Raw genomic sequence first — 17,720 nt, forward strand, 5'->3', positions numbered from 1 at the left:
AATTATCGCCATCTCTGGCCAGGAAGCTAACCCACATGGCGCAGCAGACCTCTTTTGCCTCTCCCTCTGCTCCCCTCAGCAGTAGTGTTTCAGTAGATCCACCTATTCTGCCCAACAATGTAACTCTGGACAACCTGACTAGCCTTAATTCTCTATCAAGTACTAGCAAATTCTGTATACAGAAATGCACGTTACAGTATCAGCTAAAGCAGGTGTGATAATTATTATGTGCATTATTTTCTTACTAGTTTTCATAGGTACACAGCCATTGCCACACTTGCCCTCTTCAGCCTCACTCCTCTTCCTCCCTCAAGTCTTGAAATACACCCAGAAAAGGAGAAGGGTCAGACCAGGCTTCTATAGTAGCAGGATGAGTTAGTTCTAGAATGCCGCGACAGCTAGGGAACCAAGTCACTTCCAGTTTAGAATCAAATAAGCACAGGAGGCTGCACCCAGTTTCCAAAAGCTTTATTGGTAAATATGCTTAAGAAAAGATAGATCCTATTGCTTCCAAGCAAAATGAAGAGCTGTGTCCAGGGACGCTCCAGGGACTTTGTCTACCTCTCATTCATAGATCCAGTTAAAAGCACAGGACTTGTAGCTCACCAATTCTTCGGGCTTAAACCATAGGCTGATTTCTTTCTCAGCACTTTTTACTGAATCACTGCCATGAATGATGTTCCTAAGAAAGAGGACAATTTACTAGTCATCACATTTTAAAGTGCGAAAGTCTATTTAATGGATAAACCAAAGAACAGCCACTGTAGACCTTTTCAGTGAAACTGCCACTTGAAAGCAGATGACCCCCAAAAGTATTTCCTCATAAAAGCAACTACAAAAGTACTTGATCAAAAACATTCCTTATCGCTTCTCGGCCTTTTGGCTAAGATCAAGTGCAAAAACATTCCTTGGTTCAACTTAATTATGCTTCCAAGTTTTCTCCCTTCAAAACAGTCCCCAAGACTGCTGAGTCATAAAACATTTCCTTCTCAAATTATGAAAAACAGAGGAATCGCCAAACAAACCCAGACCAAAACCCAAACCTGAGGTGATACATCCATGTTCAAAATTTCCTTACCAGGGTCCTTCCTGGTGGCCTAGGGGTTAAGGCTTAGCACTATCACCACTGCAACAGGAGTTCAATCCCCAGCCAGGGAGTTGACCCATGTGGTGCGCAGAGCTCTACTGCCTTGTCCGCTGCTCCCCTCAGCTGATTTCAGTATATCCACCTATTCTGCTCCCCACTCTGTCTCTGGTGAGTCCTCTTACCCCCTGCACCTCTGGCCTACACCCCAGTTCTTGTAAGCATAAATCAATAAAAACAAACCTTTAAAAAAAAATAACATATGGATTCCAGGAAGTGTCCCACAGGACTTACCTGCCAACCTGAATGCAGAAGTCCCCACGAATGGTGCCAGGCTTGGAGTCTGCTGGGTTGGTCTCCCCAAGCATCACTCGGCCGGTCTTCACAACATTCAGGCCCTCCCAGACCTGGACAGTAATGAAAAGTAGATCTGACATCCAGGGCGAGTAGAGACAAACATTCTCCCCTACCTAACACAATCAGACCTATCGGCCACTTGATTTTCAGCTAACCCACAGGAGATAGTAAGGGCCTATATTAAAAAAACGCCGTAAGTCAATCCAACTTTCCAGTACCACTCAGACAAAGATAAACAAGACTGAAGAATTCTTATGTGGCCACAAACACTGAAAAGAAATAGCGATGAGACAGAAGTGATTGGACAGGAATAGGATCACTGGAAAGAAGATCCCAAAAGCCTTACAACTGATATGCAAGGTGAAAGTACACTCCAGGGGAGCATCCATGGTGGCACAAGGTTTAAGTCAGCACTATGAAGCTATCGGCAGCCACTGCAGCATGAGTTCAATCCCCGGCCAGGGAGCTGACCCACATGGCGCAGCAGACCTCTCCTGTCTCACCCGCTGCTCCCCTCAGCAGTGTACTTCAGTAGATCCGCCTGTTCTGTTCCCCACTCTGTCTCTGGTGAATCCTCTCACCCCCCGCACCACCTCTAGCCTGTACCCCAGCTCTTGTATGCATAAATAAATATTTAAAAATAAATAATAAATAAATAAACACCTGTTAGACAACCAAGGAAATCTTTTATGTTTCACAGTGAGACTAAACCCCAGAGGATTTGCCTTAAAGTGTCCTTATTTTTCTAAGGTCTGATTCCCTCCTGTTCCCTCCCCCCAACCCCCACATCCCTAGTTGCTCTGTTAACTCATTCCTGCAGGCTATATTTTTAAAAGGAATTTGGAAGGGCTTGGAAAGAGGTCTAAAAAAGGCACACTGGGGCACTGACCAACCCCAGTTATACACCAGCCCTTGCTTCCCTCCATGTTTCCCTCTATTTCCCTTCGGCTAAGCACTTGCCATTGCCACAACCGGCCCGGAGTTCATGTACTTCACCAGCCCCGGGAAAAAAGGGCGGTCTTTCAGGTCTATGTAGTGCTGCTTCAGGAGTTCCTCAGAGGCCTGGCATTTAAGAAGAAATAGCAGTCAGGAAGTAAACTGAAAAGGCTAATCCCATCCTGAGAATCCCCTGCAGATTCTCTAAAAACCCAGTTACCTACTTAGCTCACATTCCTAAGATGTGTATAAAAAAAATCCCAAACATGAATCTAAGTCTAGTGTAGCAGAAAAAAATGTTTCTAACCATGCGGGTACTCTGACAACGTGAATAACGTCGTGGATGTTATAATCCTAAAAAATAGGTGGTTTGAGGATCTAGATTTAGGGAGTTTAAGGAAACATGCCAGGCAGAAGTCATATCAAGCCTCTGGCCTGTTCACACAAACCCCTTTAAAACATTTCCAGTATTACACAAACATTGTCTTTACTGATTAGCTTGGTTAAAATTTATCCCTTCAGGTCATAGGCTCCAAATTGCATGTGAAAATGCAGTTGCCGCCAGAAGCCAAAAGGCAGAGCTGGGCAGAGAAAGGAAGACCCATCTCGAAGCTCATCGTCTGGGCGCAGCAAGCTAACGCCAAAGGGATTCCAAACCTCCAGGCCGGGCTTCCCCGCCCCGCGGGGGCCAGGGAGAGGGCCCGGGGGCGCAGGCTCCCTCCAGCCCCTGCTGCCCCCCTGCGGCCGGCGGGCAGGTGTCGGCCCGCGCCGGGCGCAGGAAGCCGTCCCGGAGCGGGGGTCACCTTCCCCGCCTCACCTTCCCAAGGGCGTCTGTCCTCCGGCCTCAGACAAGGGTCCACGGGGCCAGAGGAGCCCTGAGGCGGGGGCGCCGGTCACAGGGACCCTTGCCGGGGCGAAATCGGTACAAAGGGCCTCCGACTCGGAGGAGAGAGGCGCACAGGGCGCCCCCAGCGAGGGAGAAACCCGCGACTCGCTGGGAGGGGGGACGGCGGCACCTGGAGGAACTTCATGGCCACGAGGCGGAACCCCTTCTGCTCGAAGCGTTTGATGATCTCGCCCACCAGGCCGCGCTGCACGCCGTCCGGCTTGATGGCGATGAAGGTGCGCTCGGCGTTGGCCATGGTCCTGCGGGCGAGAGGCCGGGTCAGGCCGCGCGGGCCCCGACCCCCGGCCCGGGGCACCACGTGAGCGCCCGGGGCCGCCCGCCCGCCCCGCCCGCCCGCCGGCCGCGCCCGGCGCCGCGGGGACACGTGGCATCCCGGGCCCGGGGCCACCGGCCGGCAGCTGCCCCGCCTGCCCGCGGGTGGGACGCGGCCGGGGCCCCGGGGCGCGCAGAGCGCACAGCCGGCTCCGGCCCCGCACAGCGAGCGGGCGTGCGCGCCCGACCCCGACCCGCCCGACTCGGCCCGCGGGAGCGGGGCCGGGGCCGGGAGGGGACGCGCCCGCGCCGCCTTACCGAGGGGCCGGCGGGGCCTGGCGGAGGCTGCGCTGCGGGCCGGGGAAGGAGCGGAGATCTGCAGCGACCACCGGTGCCGGGAGCCGCCCGCGGAGGAGGGGCGCGCGGCGGCCACACCCCGGAGGTCCAGGCGGCCCAACCCGCGAGGCCGGACGCTGCGGAGGACTTTGTCCACGCCCCGGGTTTGCAGAAAAGGCTGGAGGCAAGTGAGGGCTCGGGGCAGGAAGTGGCTGCTTCTTCACCTCCTGTCCCACAAGTAAAACTGTGCACCTGCCAAATCCACCTCCTCGCTTCAGTGTAATTGCGCACACACTCACGCGCTCTCTCTCTCTCTCTCTCTCTCTCTCTCTCACACACACACACACACACACACACACACACACACACCTCCCCAACCCCATCCCCGCTCCTGGTCTGGAGTTCTTTACCCAGGTCCATACCCTCTGCCTTCCCATCCCCCGGAGCACCAGAGTTAGGTTTCTCTCCTCCCTGTCAGGCACCTACGAGTCCTTCCCACCTATGAAATCCAGTGTTCGCTTCCCCTCCCCCTCCTCCCTTAAGCCCTGGGCCAAGCCCTCGCCCACCCTCAACCAAACTGCCACCCAGACCCCCCGCAGCTGCACCTTTCCCTGCACCTCTCCGCGCCGAGCTCACACCCCCATCTGACTTTCAGCCCCGCTTTGATGACAGGCCCTGCCCCGCGGCTGGCATTCGAAAGGCAGATGGCAAGTTACCCCAGGCTTTTCACAGCCTGCCCTGCGCCCTCCCTGCCTGTCTCCCCAGACACCTTTCCAGCCACGACTGCTGCCCTGTCCACACCCCGAGATAATCTCTTCCCACCCAGGAGGGTGCGCTCAGCTTATCCAACTCAACCTGACACACCCTAGTCAAGATTCTAGATTCTCATGAAAACCGTCTGTCGGGGGTGAAAGTGGATGGGGAGAGTTCTTTTGGGGTGACACAGAAGCAGGTCCCAGATCCAGAGCCCTATGTGGATGAGACCTTCATCTCTAGAGCCTTTGCACCATGAGGGAGACCCTGATGAGGATCGTATTTATGCGAATCTGCCTCACTAGAATTCCAGGTAGCTACAGCTTTGTAGAATTTGGGTATTTGACCACAGCTGAGAAAAGTTTGCATAAAATTAAGGGGAAACCTCTTCCCGGAGCCACAACAGCAAACATTTTTAAGCTGATCTATGTCATTTATGGAAAACAACCAGATGACAGCCCTGAGTACTCCATTTTTGGGGGACCTGACCCCTGATGGGGATGACGGCATGCCATTTGAATTCATCAGTCTACCATTCTTCCCCTTCTGTCCTGGAGGCACGGTGGATGGGGAGCAGATAGGCATGTCTTGCAAAATTCACAGAACTGGAACAGAAGCGATCCCTGATGGTGCCAGGGAGCAGTGGGACTGGGGTCAAAACCAGTGGGACTGAGCGTGGCAATCTCGAAAGCAAGCCGTGTAAAACCAGTGGACTGTAATCGGCTGTGGTGGAAGCTACCCACAGTACTACCAGCAGTACTAGAACCACTATGCCCAGTGAGGCTATGACCAGACACGGGCAGCTCCAGCTTCCTTAGCATGGCGACATCCAGATCACCATGTAGACCTATGAAGTCGGAGATGATGTTGCTCTGGAAAACCCCACACCACAACTGAGTGTGACTGAGGCCAATAAAGAGTTCACGGAGCAAAGTGAGGAGCTGTACGATGTGTTGATGGATCGTCCCTGGCAAGCCCTGGACAATCTTCACAGTTGCAGCCAAGACAAAAGATATGTTTTGAAATGTCTTCTAAGATTTTAACAATCAACTCTTTCCTGAGATTGATATTCCTGCAGCACTGCTGCCTTCATTTGATAGTGAGCCATTTGATTTTGAAAATTCCCTCTTTGGTGGTGCCCAACTTCCCTTGTGGTGTCAGCCCGCATCTCCCCACAGTCCTCACAGCCATCCTGCAATGTGTGTGCCCCAAGATGGTCTGAACTGTCTGCCTCTGCTCAGGATAGTAAGCTGTCAGGATGGCCTGGGCAATCACATGGCACAGCCCTAGTGGCCGTGGCACTGCACTGATGACCTGTCACTCTTAGATGACAATCCGGGCCTCTACTACCCTTTGTTGTTTTTCCAAACTTCTACCCTCAGCATTATTCCATGATACACTGGCAATCCTCATTCTGGCGCTGGGACACCCAATGTTCCCTTTGGCTTCAATCTGAAGCACACTCATTTTGGATGCCCTTTCAGAGCTACAAAACCTCCATTATGGGGCTCCCTGGGAATCTCACTGGAAATTTCTTCTAAGCACTACATGCCTTATGGTTCAGCTACTGTTCCTCCTTGAGGGACAATCAGTAGCAGCCCCCCTCTTTCATCTCTCCTTCCCTTCCTCAATGGTCCTTAACAGGGAAGGTACAAATATCCCCCTGCTGCCTCACTATACATATATTCATTCCCCAAAAGTTTGGCACTCTTACCCCCCAAAATAAACAGGTTTGCAGCTTCTGCAGCGCCGGTTCGATCCCCGGCCACCGGGTGAGGGTCCCACATGGTGCGCAGACCTCTCCTGCCGCCCACTGCTCCCCTCAGCAGTGTACTTCATCAGTCTGCCTGTTCTGCTCCCTGCTGTCTCTGGTGAATCCTCTCACCCTCCCGTGCTTCTGATTGTACCCAGTGCTTGTATAAATAATAAATAAATCTTTAAAAAAAAAAAAAAGAAATGCATTTAGACTTCAGCTGCCCCCTCCCCAAAGAGGTAGCTCCGGATGGGAGGACTCCTTCCACAATTACAGGTCTATGAAAGCATCACACTGTATACTTAAGATATCTTTACAATTTCATTTCCCAATTATACCACAATAAAGCTAAAAAAAAAAAAATGTTAGTCCCATGCCACCCGCCTCTTCCAGCTCCTTCCTCGGAAGTTGCTCACCTTAATTGCTTTTCCCAAAGCCAGGTAAATAGGGAAAATACCAAGAAAAAAAACCTACTATAGTTTGTGGCAAAAATCAACTTGGGAATACCTATTCTCACATTCTCCAGCCTCACACAATTCATGAGTTTCATCCAGGCACAAGGTTACCCAAATAAAGAGAACATTTTCTAGTTTCTCTTGCAATTAGACACAGCCAGCCACAAGAGTAAGTTCCGGCCATTATGATGTGAGGGGGAGCGAAGGTGGTAAATTCAAAGTTGTGCCCTTAAAAGAAACACTCTCACTTTCCTTCCCAACTTGCAGGATTGGCAGAGGAAACCGAGGCCCCTCCAACCTCAAGAATCAGTCTTACCACCATCACCACCCTTACGTAGCCCCTTGGACTTCCTTTCAACTTGATCTAGGTATAATTGACAAGTGAAATGTGTATGTGTTTAAGGTATACAACTTGATGTTTTGACATACAGGTTTCCCCTGCTATCCAAAAATAGAACCTTCCTGCTGAGTATGATCTGGGAGGTAATTTTTGGACCTGGGAATATTCAAAAGTTTTTCTATATAAATTAATGCAAACAGCTTTCCCAGACCCAAAAAACAAACTACCAAGCCATAGAAATAGGAACATTTTGCTTTTGAATCTCGGGGGGGCACCTGCACATATTACTGTGGAATGATCGCCACACTCAAGCTAGTGAACATATTCCTCACATTGCAGTTTTCCTTTTTTTTCTTGGGTGGTGAGAACAGCTAAGATCTCTCCTACCCTCAGCAAGTTTCAAGTCTGTAATAACATTATTATTAACTATAGTCATAGTCCTGTACATAGCTTGGATTTTAAAAGTGAAGTAAATTTCTATTTCTATCTTGTCTCCGTTAAAGCAGTCAAATCAGTATCTTTTTTTTTTTTTTTTTTTTTTGTGGGACCCTTGCTGGTGGCCGGGGAATGAACCGGCGCTGCAGAGGCTGCACTCTACTGCTGCACCACCAGGGGAAGCCCTCAAATCAGTATCTTAACAAATCAAAGCTGCTTACAAGGTTTCCCCTACTTCTGAGACCACCCCAGGGTCCCAGCACCACTCTCTACATAGCTTTCCTGTTTTGGAGTAATTACAACTTTTCACCTTCCCCCTTCCACTGAGTCCCTAACAGCTAGCTTCTCAAGAACAGGAAGGATAGCTTTATTTTGGATGAATCCACTGTGCTTGGTATAGTCTTGGCAACAGGGCAGACTCTTGATAGATGCCTGTTGACTGGCTCAGTGCCAAGAGTGGATGGGCTGCACGGGGGATGGGAGGGACAGGCAGAATCTATGGGTGTGTGCCGCGGGAAGGTGCAGCAGGTGTGTGTGCACGATCTCTCCGGCCACTATAAGTCATCCCAATCGTTGCTATAGTGTACTCTGTTACCTCCAGTGACCCAGACTACATGGACAAGAACACGTCCTCTGTTAGGATGAACCATTTTAATCTGGTGGTAGCACATAACACTGTACAGGGAGCACCGCTCCAAGAGTTTTCCTCCAGTTTATAAGGAAGTTCTCAGAAATAACTAGATTTGCTATAGCCTGGTCCCCTGCTCATGGGAGAGAGGGAATGGAGTAGGGGAAGCACTTTCTGCTTCCAGGTCACTCGTAGATCCAGCTCTGGGCACAGCTCTTGTAATCTACCAGTTCTTCAGGGTGAAACCACAAGCCAATCTCCTTCTCTGCACTCTCCACAGAATCGCTGCCATGAATGATATTCCTGGATGGGGAAAGAGATGGCCATATTACCAAGACCAGAAGGATGAAATTGCCCAGAAGCCCCTCACTCCCAGGCCCATAGCAGGAGAAAAAGCCAGAACTCCGTGGAGGTTAGTCCTCAACTGCTGTTAATGTAGGGATGAAACATGCCCTCCCCATGTCCAGTGCTGGCAGCTCTGATGCAAGCAAGCGAGAGCCTTCAGGAAGGAGCCTGGCCTGCACGGTGTGTGAGGCGCAATGCTAATATTGATGACTAAAGGTAGACGGCCTGCAACCCCAAATAGCAATGCAAGATGGAGGAAAACAATAAACTCTGATTGAAAATGGATCTGCATAGGGTGTCAGGTTAGCCTCAGAAACCTCAAATTCTTGCGGCACCTAACTCAGAGGTTTAGAAAGAGTGAAAAGCACCAACTCTCACCTGCCAACTTGGATGCAAAAGTCTCCACGAATGGTCCCAGGCTTAGAGTCTGCCGGGTTGGTCTCCCCAAGCATCACTCGGCCCGTCTTCACAACATTCAGGCCCTCCCAGACCTGCGAGGAAGAGGGAGAGAGGGTCAAAGACGAAAACCAGTCTCAGGAGACCTCCCTGGTGGCGCAAAGGGTTAAGCACCACACTATGATGCAATCCGCAGCCTCTGTAGCACAAGTTCCATCCCCAGCCAGCCAGGGAGCAAACCACATGGCGCAGCAGACCTCTCCTGTCTCGCCCACTGCTCCCCTCAGCAGTGTATTTCAGTATATCTGCCTGTTCTGTTCCCCACTCTGTCTCTGGTGAATCCTCTCACCCCCATCTCTGGTCTGTATCCCAGCTCTTGTATGCATAGATAAATAAATCTTTAAAAAAAAAAGAAAAAAGAAAACCAGTCTCAGCAGAAAATGTAAAAACTAGGAATTCAAAAACAGAAAAAAAGCCCCTTTTAAGATGACATTCAAATGTTTGTGGAGCACCTGTTTACTCCGGGAACACAAGGCCCTGGCCTTACTCGCACCTTTCTACCATACATTCCTGACGCAGCAGCCAGAGTGGCCTTTTTGAAACAAGTGCATAACCTCCCATCACTTCTTGAGAAGCATGCGGCCATCACAGCCAGTGCCTCTGATCTTATCTCATCCATTCCACTCTTTCCCACCCCAGGATTCAGTGACTCCAAAGGGTCCCCTCCCTAGGGCCAAGCAAAGGCTGTTTTCTCAGTAGAGCTCTTCACTGTGACTGCACAGCTGGTTCCTTCCAATTCAGGTCTCAGCTTGAAAATCACTTTCCTTGACCACCCAATCTGAAGTGGCACCTAATTCTCAGGCTCTGGAAAAGGGCCACTTGCTATTACATCTTCCTATCTTATTTCTGTGCATTTCACTAATCAAGACCTGACTTTGTACACACACACCCCTTATCTCTCCCACATGAGTCTTCAGTAAGCATATGTATCTTCGGCTCGTCAGAGAGCTGGCTCCCATCCTAACTGTCTATTCCTCCCAACACCCTCTGTATCAGTGAGAACCTGTTCAGAAACAGGAATCACAACACTCACCCTCCGCCCCCAACTGAGTCTTTCATGTCAATATCCCACACAACCACACTCACCATGGCAACCACTGGCCCTGAGTGCATGTATTTCACCAGGCCAGCAAAGAATGGACGGTCCTTCAGGTCAATGTAGTGCTCTTTGAGAAGGTCTTCAGAAGCCTAGTCCACAGGAAAGGGAATGAGAATTGAGCCCAAAACTATCTGAGGACCAGCTGAACAGCTATCTCCCACTCAACCTCCCGCTTTATAAAACTTGAGCTCTGAACTCTCTGATTCTGTTGTCACCCAACTGACTTTTCAACACTATCAGAGGAAGCAGTGATACGAACTAAAAGTATTTTCACTGCATACCAATTTTCACCCTATGGGTCTTATTGATTAGAACATTAGACTCAAACCCAGCTATCTTGTTTTAGAAAGGAAAACTACATATGGTGAATCTCCACACCCAGACAAGCCTCAATTAAAATGTCAGAGTACAGCAAGGGAGGTGGTCTTGGCATTTGAGAAGAGGCAAACTTAAAGCAGGTCATTTTCAGGGATATTTATTCCCATTTATTCAAAAGATAAAGGCCTGGTACAGTGGCCATGCAGTTCCCCCAGGTATCTAAACCACCCAAAAGTCCATGACATCTAACAATACATAATTCTGCTGAAGAACCAATTAGAGTCTCTCGCGCTGCCAGGCTGGTGTGTGGGAAGAGATCAAGCTAGCTAGAGAGCAAACCATCTCCTTTGCAGTTCCTATCTGCTCTGCTGTGCTCTCCCTTTGCCAGGGCAAAGATGCTTGTTAGGGGCCTAACAAGGTCCCTCAGTTTTCTCAGCTCCATGGCACTACATGACACGAGGCACACTGCCACTTAGTGACACACACGTGTGGAGGGTGCTGCAGAGGGGCACATCCTGAGCATCCATCCTCGGCCCTTAGTTGGTGGTCACGTGCCAAGGCAAACTCTCACAGCACGTGACCACTCCATCAATAATTCACCCTCACATCCCATTGGATCCAAGCGGAGGGCTTGGAGGGGAGCCTACTAACACACCCTGGCTTGGCCTTCCCTGACCAGAACACTGTTTTGACTAACTTTAGTCTGCAAAATAGATCAGTCTTTTCTTTCCCCTCAAGTTTACCCTCCTCGCCCTCCTCCCATTTAAATAACCCTGTAGATTCATGGCGGCTCTCCCTCCTCCCATTCTTCACCAAGCGCGTGTCCTTGACAGGAAAGGCAATGTAAAGGAGAAAATGTATACACATAGGGGTCAGTGAGACCCAAATTAAATCCCAGGTGCATCACTAACAGTGGTTTCAAGTATATTACTTAACCTCTCCAAGCCTCTCCAACGTTTAACAATTGACAAAGTACCTCTCAGGGTTGCTGTGAGGATGAGATGAGAAAACGTGCCTGGCAGGTGGTAAATGTCTGATGAACAATACTTTCATTTTACTTTACCTTCAAAACCTAATTAATATGCAAACTGGCAAGCAGTGCTGGCCCAGCACTTGGCTCTACTCCCTCCATCATGTTTGCCCTCAACATTAACATCAGTCTACTCCCTTTCATATTAAGGCAGTTTTTCTAAATCATCACATAGGAACAAAATTGAAAATTGAATTTAAAATTGAATTTAAAATGCATCAGGAGAGTCCAAAGTAGATTCTTTTAGGAAGAAAAAATGATCATCCCCAAATTCATTTGCTTTGAGATTCTGAGTTTGCATTCCCCAGACCTGTTTGAGGAAGGAATATTTGCCAACCGATCTTTTGCATTCTTTTAAATATAGCTTTGTATGAATCTTGCAAGTGTGTCTGTTCTCTGCTGTGCTGCTTCAAGTAGACCACCCCAAGGACAAAATCAGTTTTCCCCCACAGCCCCCAGTGATGTCTAACATGTGCTAGAAATGAAGTGGGTGGTAAATGATGATGTAGCCATTTCCTTGCTGAACAACAATCTGGCTCAAGGGGGAGGGAGGGACTTTTGTAAAATTATCTGCTCAGGAAGCTCAAGATCAACTCAAACATGCCCAAGGCTTTGACTCAGAAATCACCATGCTACAATAATATGTGGAACCCTGCATTGTTAGAGGAAAAGGGAAGCTATTTTTGAAAGTGCCAAATTTATTTTGTTCTGAGATATAGCCACAACGCTAGGTCACTGAGAAGTTTCCAGGTTTCAGGACATTTGTTGTGATCACCCTACATGGAGAAGGCTAAGAGGGAGCGGGGCGGGGTGGGGGGCGGGGGGCGGACAATGTTGTCCAGTACAAAAAAAAAAAAAAGAAATAGGAAGCATCAAGTCCACTTACCTGTATGAATTTCATTGCAACAAGGCGGAATCCCTTCTGCTCAAAACGCTTAATGATTTCCCCTACAAGACCCCGCTGGACCCCATCAGGTTTGATGGCAATGAAGGTACGCTCACAGTTGGCCATGGTCCTGAGGGTACACAGATGAGGGAATGAAACAGCACTGAGTATCCTGCCTATATCATTATCAGTCTCAAGTGGATTACCCCATAAAGCTGGTTTAAATCTGTCAGGTCAACTCCAAGCCTCTTTAGTAAAAACCCAACTTCTGCTCAAGTCCCCTCCTCTATGAACTAATATCCCAGACTAGGGAAGGTTGCAAAAACAGGAGCTAGCATTTCTATCCCACTTGATTTAGTAAGCTTCTATTGTGTATCCTATCTTCGTTAATTATCCAGATGAGGAAAACTACATTGACAATGTGAAAGTGACATCTGGTACAAAGCAATATGAAATATAGTTTTACCTATGGCCATAGTCATGGTATTTGAACTGGAAGGGGTTTAGAGTTTATTTCACTACAACCCCCCTTATTTTACAAATTAACAGATCAAGAGCACAGGAATGAGGAATAAATCCAGATTTCTCAATCCTCTGCAATTTATGCTAACTCATAATAAGTAATGCATATTCTGACTAATCACCAAAAGATGGACTGTGGGAGAACTAGAGGCATTCTAAGTAAGTATCATGACTTAGGACATCACAACGAAAGCCAAGCCTGCAGGGCATCTGGGGACCTTTCCTTTGTCAAAGAAGACTGAGCTCATGACCTGCCCTGTCTCCATAAGATGAAAAAGAACCAGGTCCCTCACCTCGAAAAACAGTTCCTAAGATGAGGAGCAGCACCACCTCCTGGCTTGATCTTCTTATACTTTAATTAACCTCTTATAGCACATTAATGGTACATTTGGATTTTGTGTGTATCTGTCTCACCACTAGTCTATGGTCTGTATAAAGGGGTGGTTTGCTCCTCTGTCTGTCCCTGGTGACTAGCACCAGGGCCTACCACTCAATGAGAGCAAAGAAAATGTCATAAATGATAAAAACTCAGGCTTCCTCCCAGAAAGAGACAAAGCACAAGGACTGGTGGCGCACTCTCACTGGAAGGTCACAAGCATGATTTCCCAGGACAAAATAGGGCTAAGGGGCCAAAACAGTGCCCATAAATGCCCCTCCACACCCACCCGACCACGCACAGCTGTCATTCATTCAGCGGACACTTACTGAGCGCAAACTCTGTCTAGCACTGCACGCGACAGAGACAAAAAAGGCACAAGCCCCGTCGTCGCGGCCTGATGTAAAAGACAGTCACGGACAAAGACAAGCCCACGTGGCGTGGGGCGTGCGCTGGCAGGTCTGCACCTGTCGCCAGGCGCTCCCCGCCCTTCCCTGGGATCCGAACCCCCTCGTCACCTCTCAGAACGGAACTCATGAGCCCTCTTAACCTGGCCAAACCCCAGCCCTCTCCTTTTTTTCTCAGAACCCCAAACCCTTCTTACCCCTCCAGCTGCTGGGGCTCGAACTCAGCCTGCTGCTACCGGCACCGGAAGCCGCCCGGGTCCCCACGTGGTTCCGGCCATGCGCAGGCACGGAACGTTTCTGCCCGGATTGGCTGCCGGGGAGCCCTTTTGGCAGAACACCACTCGCCCGCGCTTCCTCCTGTGAGTCATTGCAGGAGCAACTTTCCGAAGTGTAACTTCCGGCACTGCTTTTTTACTGCTTTTTCCGGCCGGCCGCCTTTTTTTTTTTTTTTTTTTTTTTCTTTAAAAAGTCTGTGATTCACTTCCTTGGATCGCAAGTAAATTGGCTTCCCGAGAGGTGGCGCTCACACTTTACAGGAAGTCTGAGCCAGCGCCTGACCTAGAAGTAAACATGGCCCTCTCGCTTTACACTTACTCATTCCTTGCAGTCTGTCAGCAATAAATTATTGAGTTCCTACTGTGTGCCAGGCACTATTCCAGGCCCCGGAGATCTAGCAGTAGACTCTGCTAGAGCTTCTGGTGGGCTTGGTGCAAACAATAAACAAATGAGCAATTTAATAGATAATATGTCACATTATGTAATTGCTGTTAATAAAAATAAAAAACCGGGGACCTCCCTGGCAGCGCAAGGGGTTAAGTCTCAGCACTATGAAGCTAGCAGCAGAGTTGGATCCCATCCCCAGCCAGGGAGGTGACCCACAAGGCTCAGCAGACCTCTCCTATTTCACCCCCTGCTCCTCTCAGCGGTATATTTCAGTAGGTCAGCTGAAATATACTGGCCAGCGGTTCTGGGTGGGGTGAGAGGATTCACCAGAAACGGAGTGGGGAACAGAACAGGCGATGAACTTCATAGTGTTGCGACTTAACCCCTGCGCCACCAGAAAGGCCCTGGTTTGGTTTCTTAGCACAAGGAGGGTGGCAGACCGTGATCTGATGTGAATTCTAGTCTTGGAGGTTTCAAGCAAAGGATGAAATCCCTTACAAGGATTTCTGGAGAGGAATTTGTCCATGTGCTAATTAAGGTTTACTTTTGGCTTAAAATTCTAGAATTTTAAGACATTTCTCAGGTCACTGTTCTATTCCAAACATTCAATAGTTTTCCATTAACTTCTAGCTCTAAGCTTCTTAGACTAGCATTCAAGACTTATCACTAATCTGGTGGTTTTATCCTCCTGGATGGTGAGGAGATGGGTCTGTTGCTTATCTGGTCATTCTTCTCCAGGTATGTATTGGTTGTCATTTTTGTGCCAGTTTTTTTTTTTTTTTTTTTCTAAATACCGGGGATATGGCTATGAATAAGACAGGTATACGTGTATATGTGCCGTAGTACCTTGCCTACACATCTTGAAAGGGGAGGATGGACAGTTAATTAAGAAAATGGATAATGCCCCATCCTGTATATGGGATATTATATCCTATATGTAAATCATTAAAATCATATATATTAGTAAGGATTAGTGAAATGTTCAGAAATAAAATAGGAAGCTTTGGGGATTGAACAGTGACCTGAGAAACATCTTGAAACTCTCAGAAAAAAAAAAAAAAACTGTTGATGTCATCTAATTCACTCACTTTACAATTAGGTGAAAAGGATGAGCTGGTTTATTCAAGATTATACTGGTACGTGGGAGAGCTAAGCTTTTGACAGTGAAGAATCAAGTCAGTCTGGAGAACACATTGGACAAGGCAAAACTGGAAACAAATAGCCCCATTAGGAGGATGCTGACATCCCCAAAAATCAAGGTATGAGGGTATCAGCTCTTCTGGATTAAAGTATGCAAAAGAATGTTTAGGATAGAATTCCTAGGCTGACACAGTTTGGGAATTGATTATATATAATTAACAAGGGATAGATAGGAATTATATCACAGCCAGAAATAGTGCTTATGAGCATGGGTCTGTTTTCAGAAGATGTGGTTGTGGTTCTTAGCTCAGCTACTTATTAGTTACGTGACCCTGGACAAGTTATTTGACATCATTAAATCTCAGTTTCTACATTTGCTAAGTGGGAATAATAATAGTATGTCATAGGATTGTTGTGAGGGTTATATAAAGTAATTCAATAAAAATTTAACACTGTGTCTGACACATAGTAAATAATAAATGTCAGCTGTTTGGTTGGTTGGTTGTTTTTTATAGCTATGGGTGACAAAATTTTACACCTAAGAAACTGTGACAATAATGATAATGACCAAAGGGAGTCACTTAGAAGATGAGTTTGGTACATGTATCTAACAAAGGGTAATACTAGAGAGAAAATGTACAGTACTTGATGGAAGACTTTCATCTCATGTTCAGGGCTATGGGGAAACATATGGAAATGATCTGCATAAAGATGGTTTATGGTTCTAAAAAGTATTTTTATTTTTTATTTATTTTTAAAGAAGATTTATTTTATTTATTTATGCATAAAGACCTGGGGTATAGGCCAGAGGTGCGGGGAGGGGTGAGAGGATTCACCAGAGACAGAGTGGGGAGCAGGACAGGCAGATCTACCAAAATCCACTGCTGAGGGGAGCAGCAGGCAAGACAGGAGAGGTCTGCTGCGCCATATGTAGGTTAGCTCCCTGGTCAGGGATCAAACTGAGGTGGTGGATGTGATAGCACTGAGACTAACCCCTATATGCCAGCAGGCCCAAATGGGAAACATCTTTTACTTTTTTTAAAGATTTATTTATTTATACAAGAGCTGGGTACGGGCCAGAGTCGCAGGAGGGTGAGAGGATTCACCAGAGACAGAGTGGGGAGCAGAACAGGCAGACGGACTGAAAGCACTGCTGAGGGGAGCAGCAGGCAAGACAGGAGAGGTCTGCCTCACCATGTGGGAATCTCCCTGGCCGGCCGGGAATCGAACACGCGCTGCAGAGGCTACAAACAACTTCACAGTGTAGCGCTCAACCCGCTGTGCCACTGGGGAGGCCCGGGAAACATTTTTTAATACAAGAATAGAAATAAGGTCTCTGTGGTGGCGCAGGGTTAAAGTGCCAGCCACTGCGGCACGCGTTCCATCCCCAGCCAGGGAGTTAACCCACATGGTGCAGCAGACCTCTCCTGTCTCGCCCACTGCTCCCCTCAGCAGTGGATTTCAGTCAGTCTGCCTGTTCTGCTCCCCACTCTGTCTCTGGTGAATCCCCTCACCCCAACAACTCTGGCCTATACCCCAGTTCTTGTATGCATAAATAAAAATAAAATCTTTTTTTTTTAAAAAGAGTAGAAATAGAATTCCAGAGGAGAAAAAAGAGAGGAGGCAGAAGCAGGATTCAAGCCCTGTGTGCAGTGCCAATCCTGAGCTCGGAGCCACATGTGTGCTGCTGCTTTCTTCTATGATCTCTCTTAATGGGGCTCCAGGCTCCCTTCTGTGATCTCACTTCACAGGGGTGATCCCTCTGGGGTGAAAAGAAATTGTAATTCAAGACCAGCCAGATAGTTTTAGCACTAATACTGTGTGAGGGGTGGAATCGATTCAGGCTGTGACTGTCCTGTTATTAATGATTCAAGGAATCAGAAAGCAAATGCATTATACCACATGTGAGAACCAGAAAGGCATCTGGGGATGCAGGGCAAAGAGAGAACATTCATAACTCTAATTGGGAATGAGCCCCAGGGACTCTTCCCTGCTCATAATCAAGAATGAAGAATAACCCTCCCACCTCTGACACCAGAGTTGTGCTACAGATCAAACAGCAGGCTCACTCAGTGAAGGTAATTGAGTGTTTTACAAAACCTGCACACAGGCTATCTGTCTGCTTGTGGCTCTAGACTATGCATAGGAAGCCACCTCAGTCTTCTGAGAGGCCCTCATCCCTGAAGGTGGTAGGGGAATTTGTTGACAAGATTGCATTATTTGCTGGTTGGTGAAGGAATTC

At 48.1% G+C, this 17,720-nt stretch overlaps 2 protein-coding genes and 1 pseudogene across 2 annotated transcripts; 1 reads left to right on the plus strand and 2 right to left on the minus strand.

Annotated features, from left to right (window-relative positions):
* Nucleotides 1-417: 417 nt before the first annotated feature.
* On the minus strand, nt 418-3,934 carry LOC119248592 (nucleoside diphosphate kinase B). Its single transcript, XM_037515474.2, has 5 exons — nt 3,855-3,934; nt 3,394-3,523; nt 2,402-2,503; nt 1,379-1,491; nt 418-682 (listed from the first exon to the last, which is right to left on the minus strand). Exons 2-5 carry the CDS (start codon nt 3,517-3,519, stop codon nt 565-567), a joined length of 459 nt encoding a protein of 152 aa, XP_037371371.1. The 5' UTR covers nt 3,520-3,523; nt 3,855-3,934; the 3' UTR covers nt 418-564.
* On the plus strand, nt 3,518-7,171 carry LOC119248594 (tRNA selenocysteine 1-associated protein 1-like; annotated as a pseudogene).
* A 1,043-nt stretch (nt 7,172-8,214) lies between these two features.
* On the minus strand, nt 8,215-13,931 carry LOC119248593 (nucleoside diphosphate kinase A). Its single transcript, XM_037515475.2, has 5 exons — nt 13,873-13,931; nt 12,371-12,500; nt 10,124-10,225; nt 8,960-9,072; nt 8,215-8,539 (listed from the first exon to the last, which is right to left on the minus strand). The coding sequence occupies exons 2-5, from the start codon at nt 12,494-12,496 to the stop codon at nt 8,422-8,424; spliced, it is 459 nt and encodes a 152-aa protein (XP_037371372.1). The 5' UTR covers nt 12,497-12,500; nt 13,873-13,931; the 3' UTR covers nt 8,215-8,421.
* Nucleotides 13,932-17,720: the final 3,789 nt, after the last annotated feature.

The sequence above is a fragment of the Talpa occidentalis genome, unplaced genomic scaffold (genome assembly GCF_014898055.3).
Source record: "Talpa occidentalis isolate TD23 unplaced genomic scaffold, MPIMG_talOcc4v2.1 talOcc4.164, whole genome shotgun sequence".
NCBI classification, from domain to species: Eukaryota; Metazoa; Chordata; class Mammalia; order Eulipotyphla; family Talpidae; genus Talpa; species Talpa occidentalis.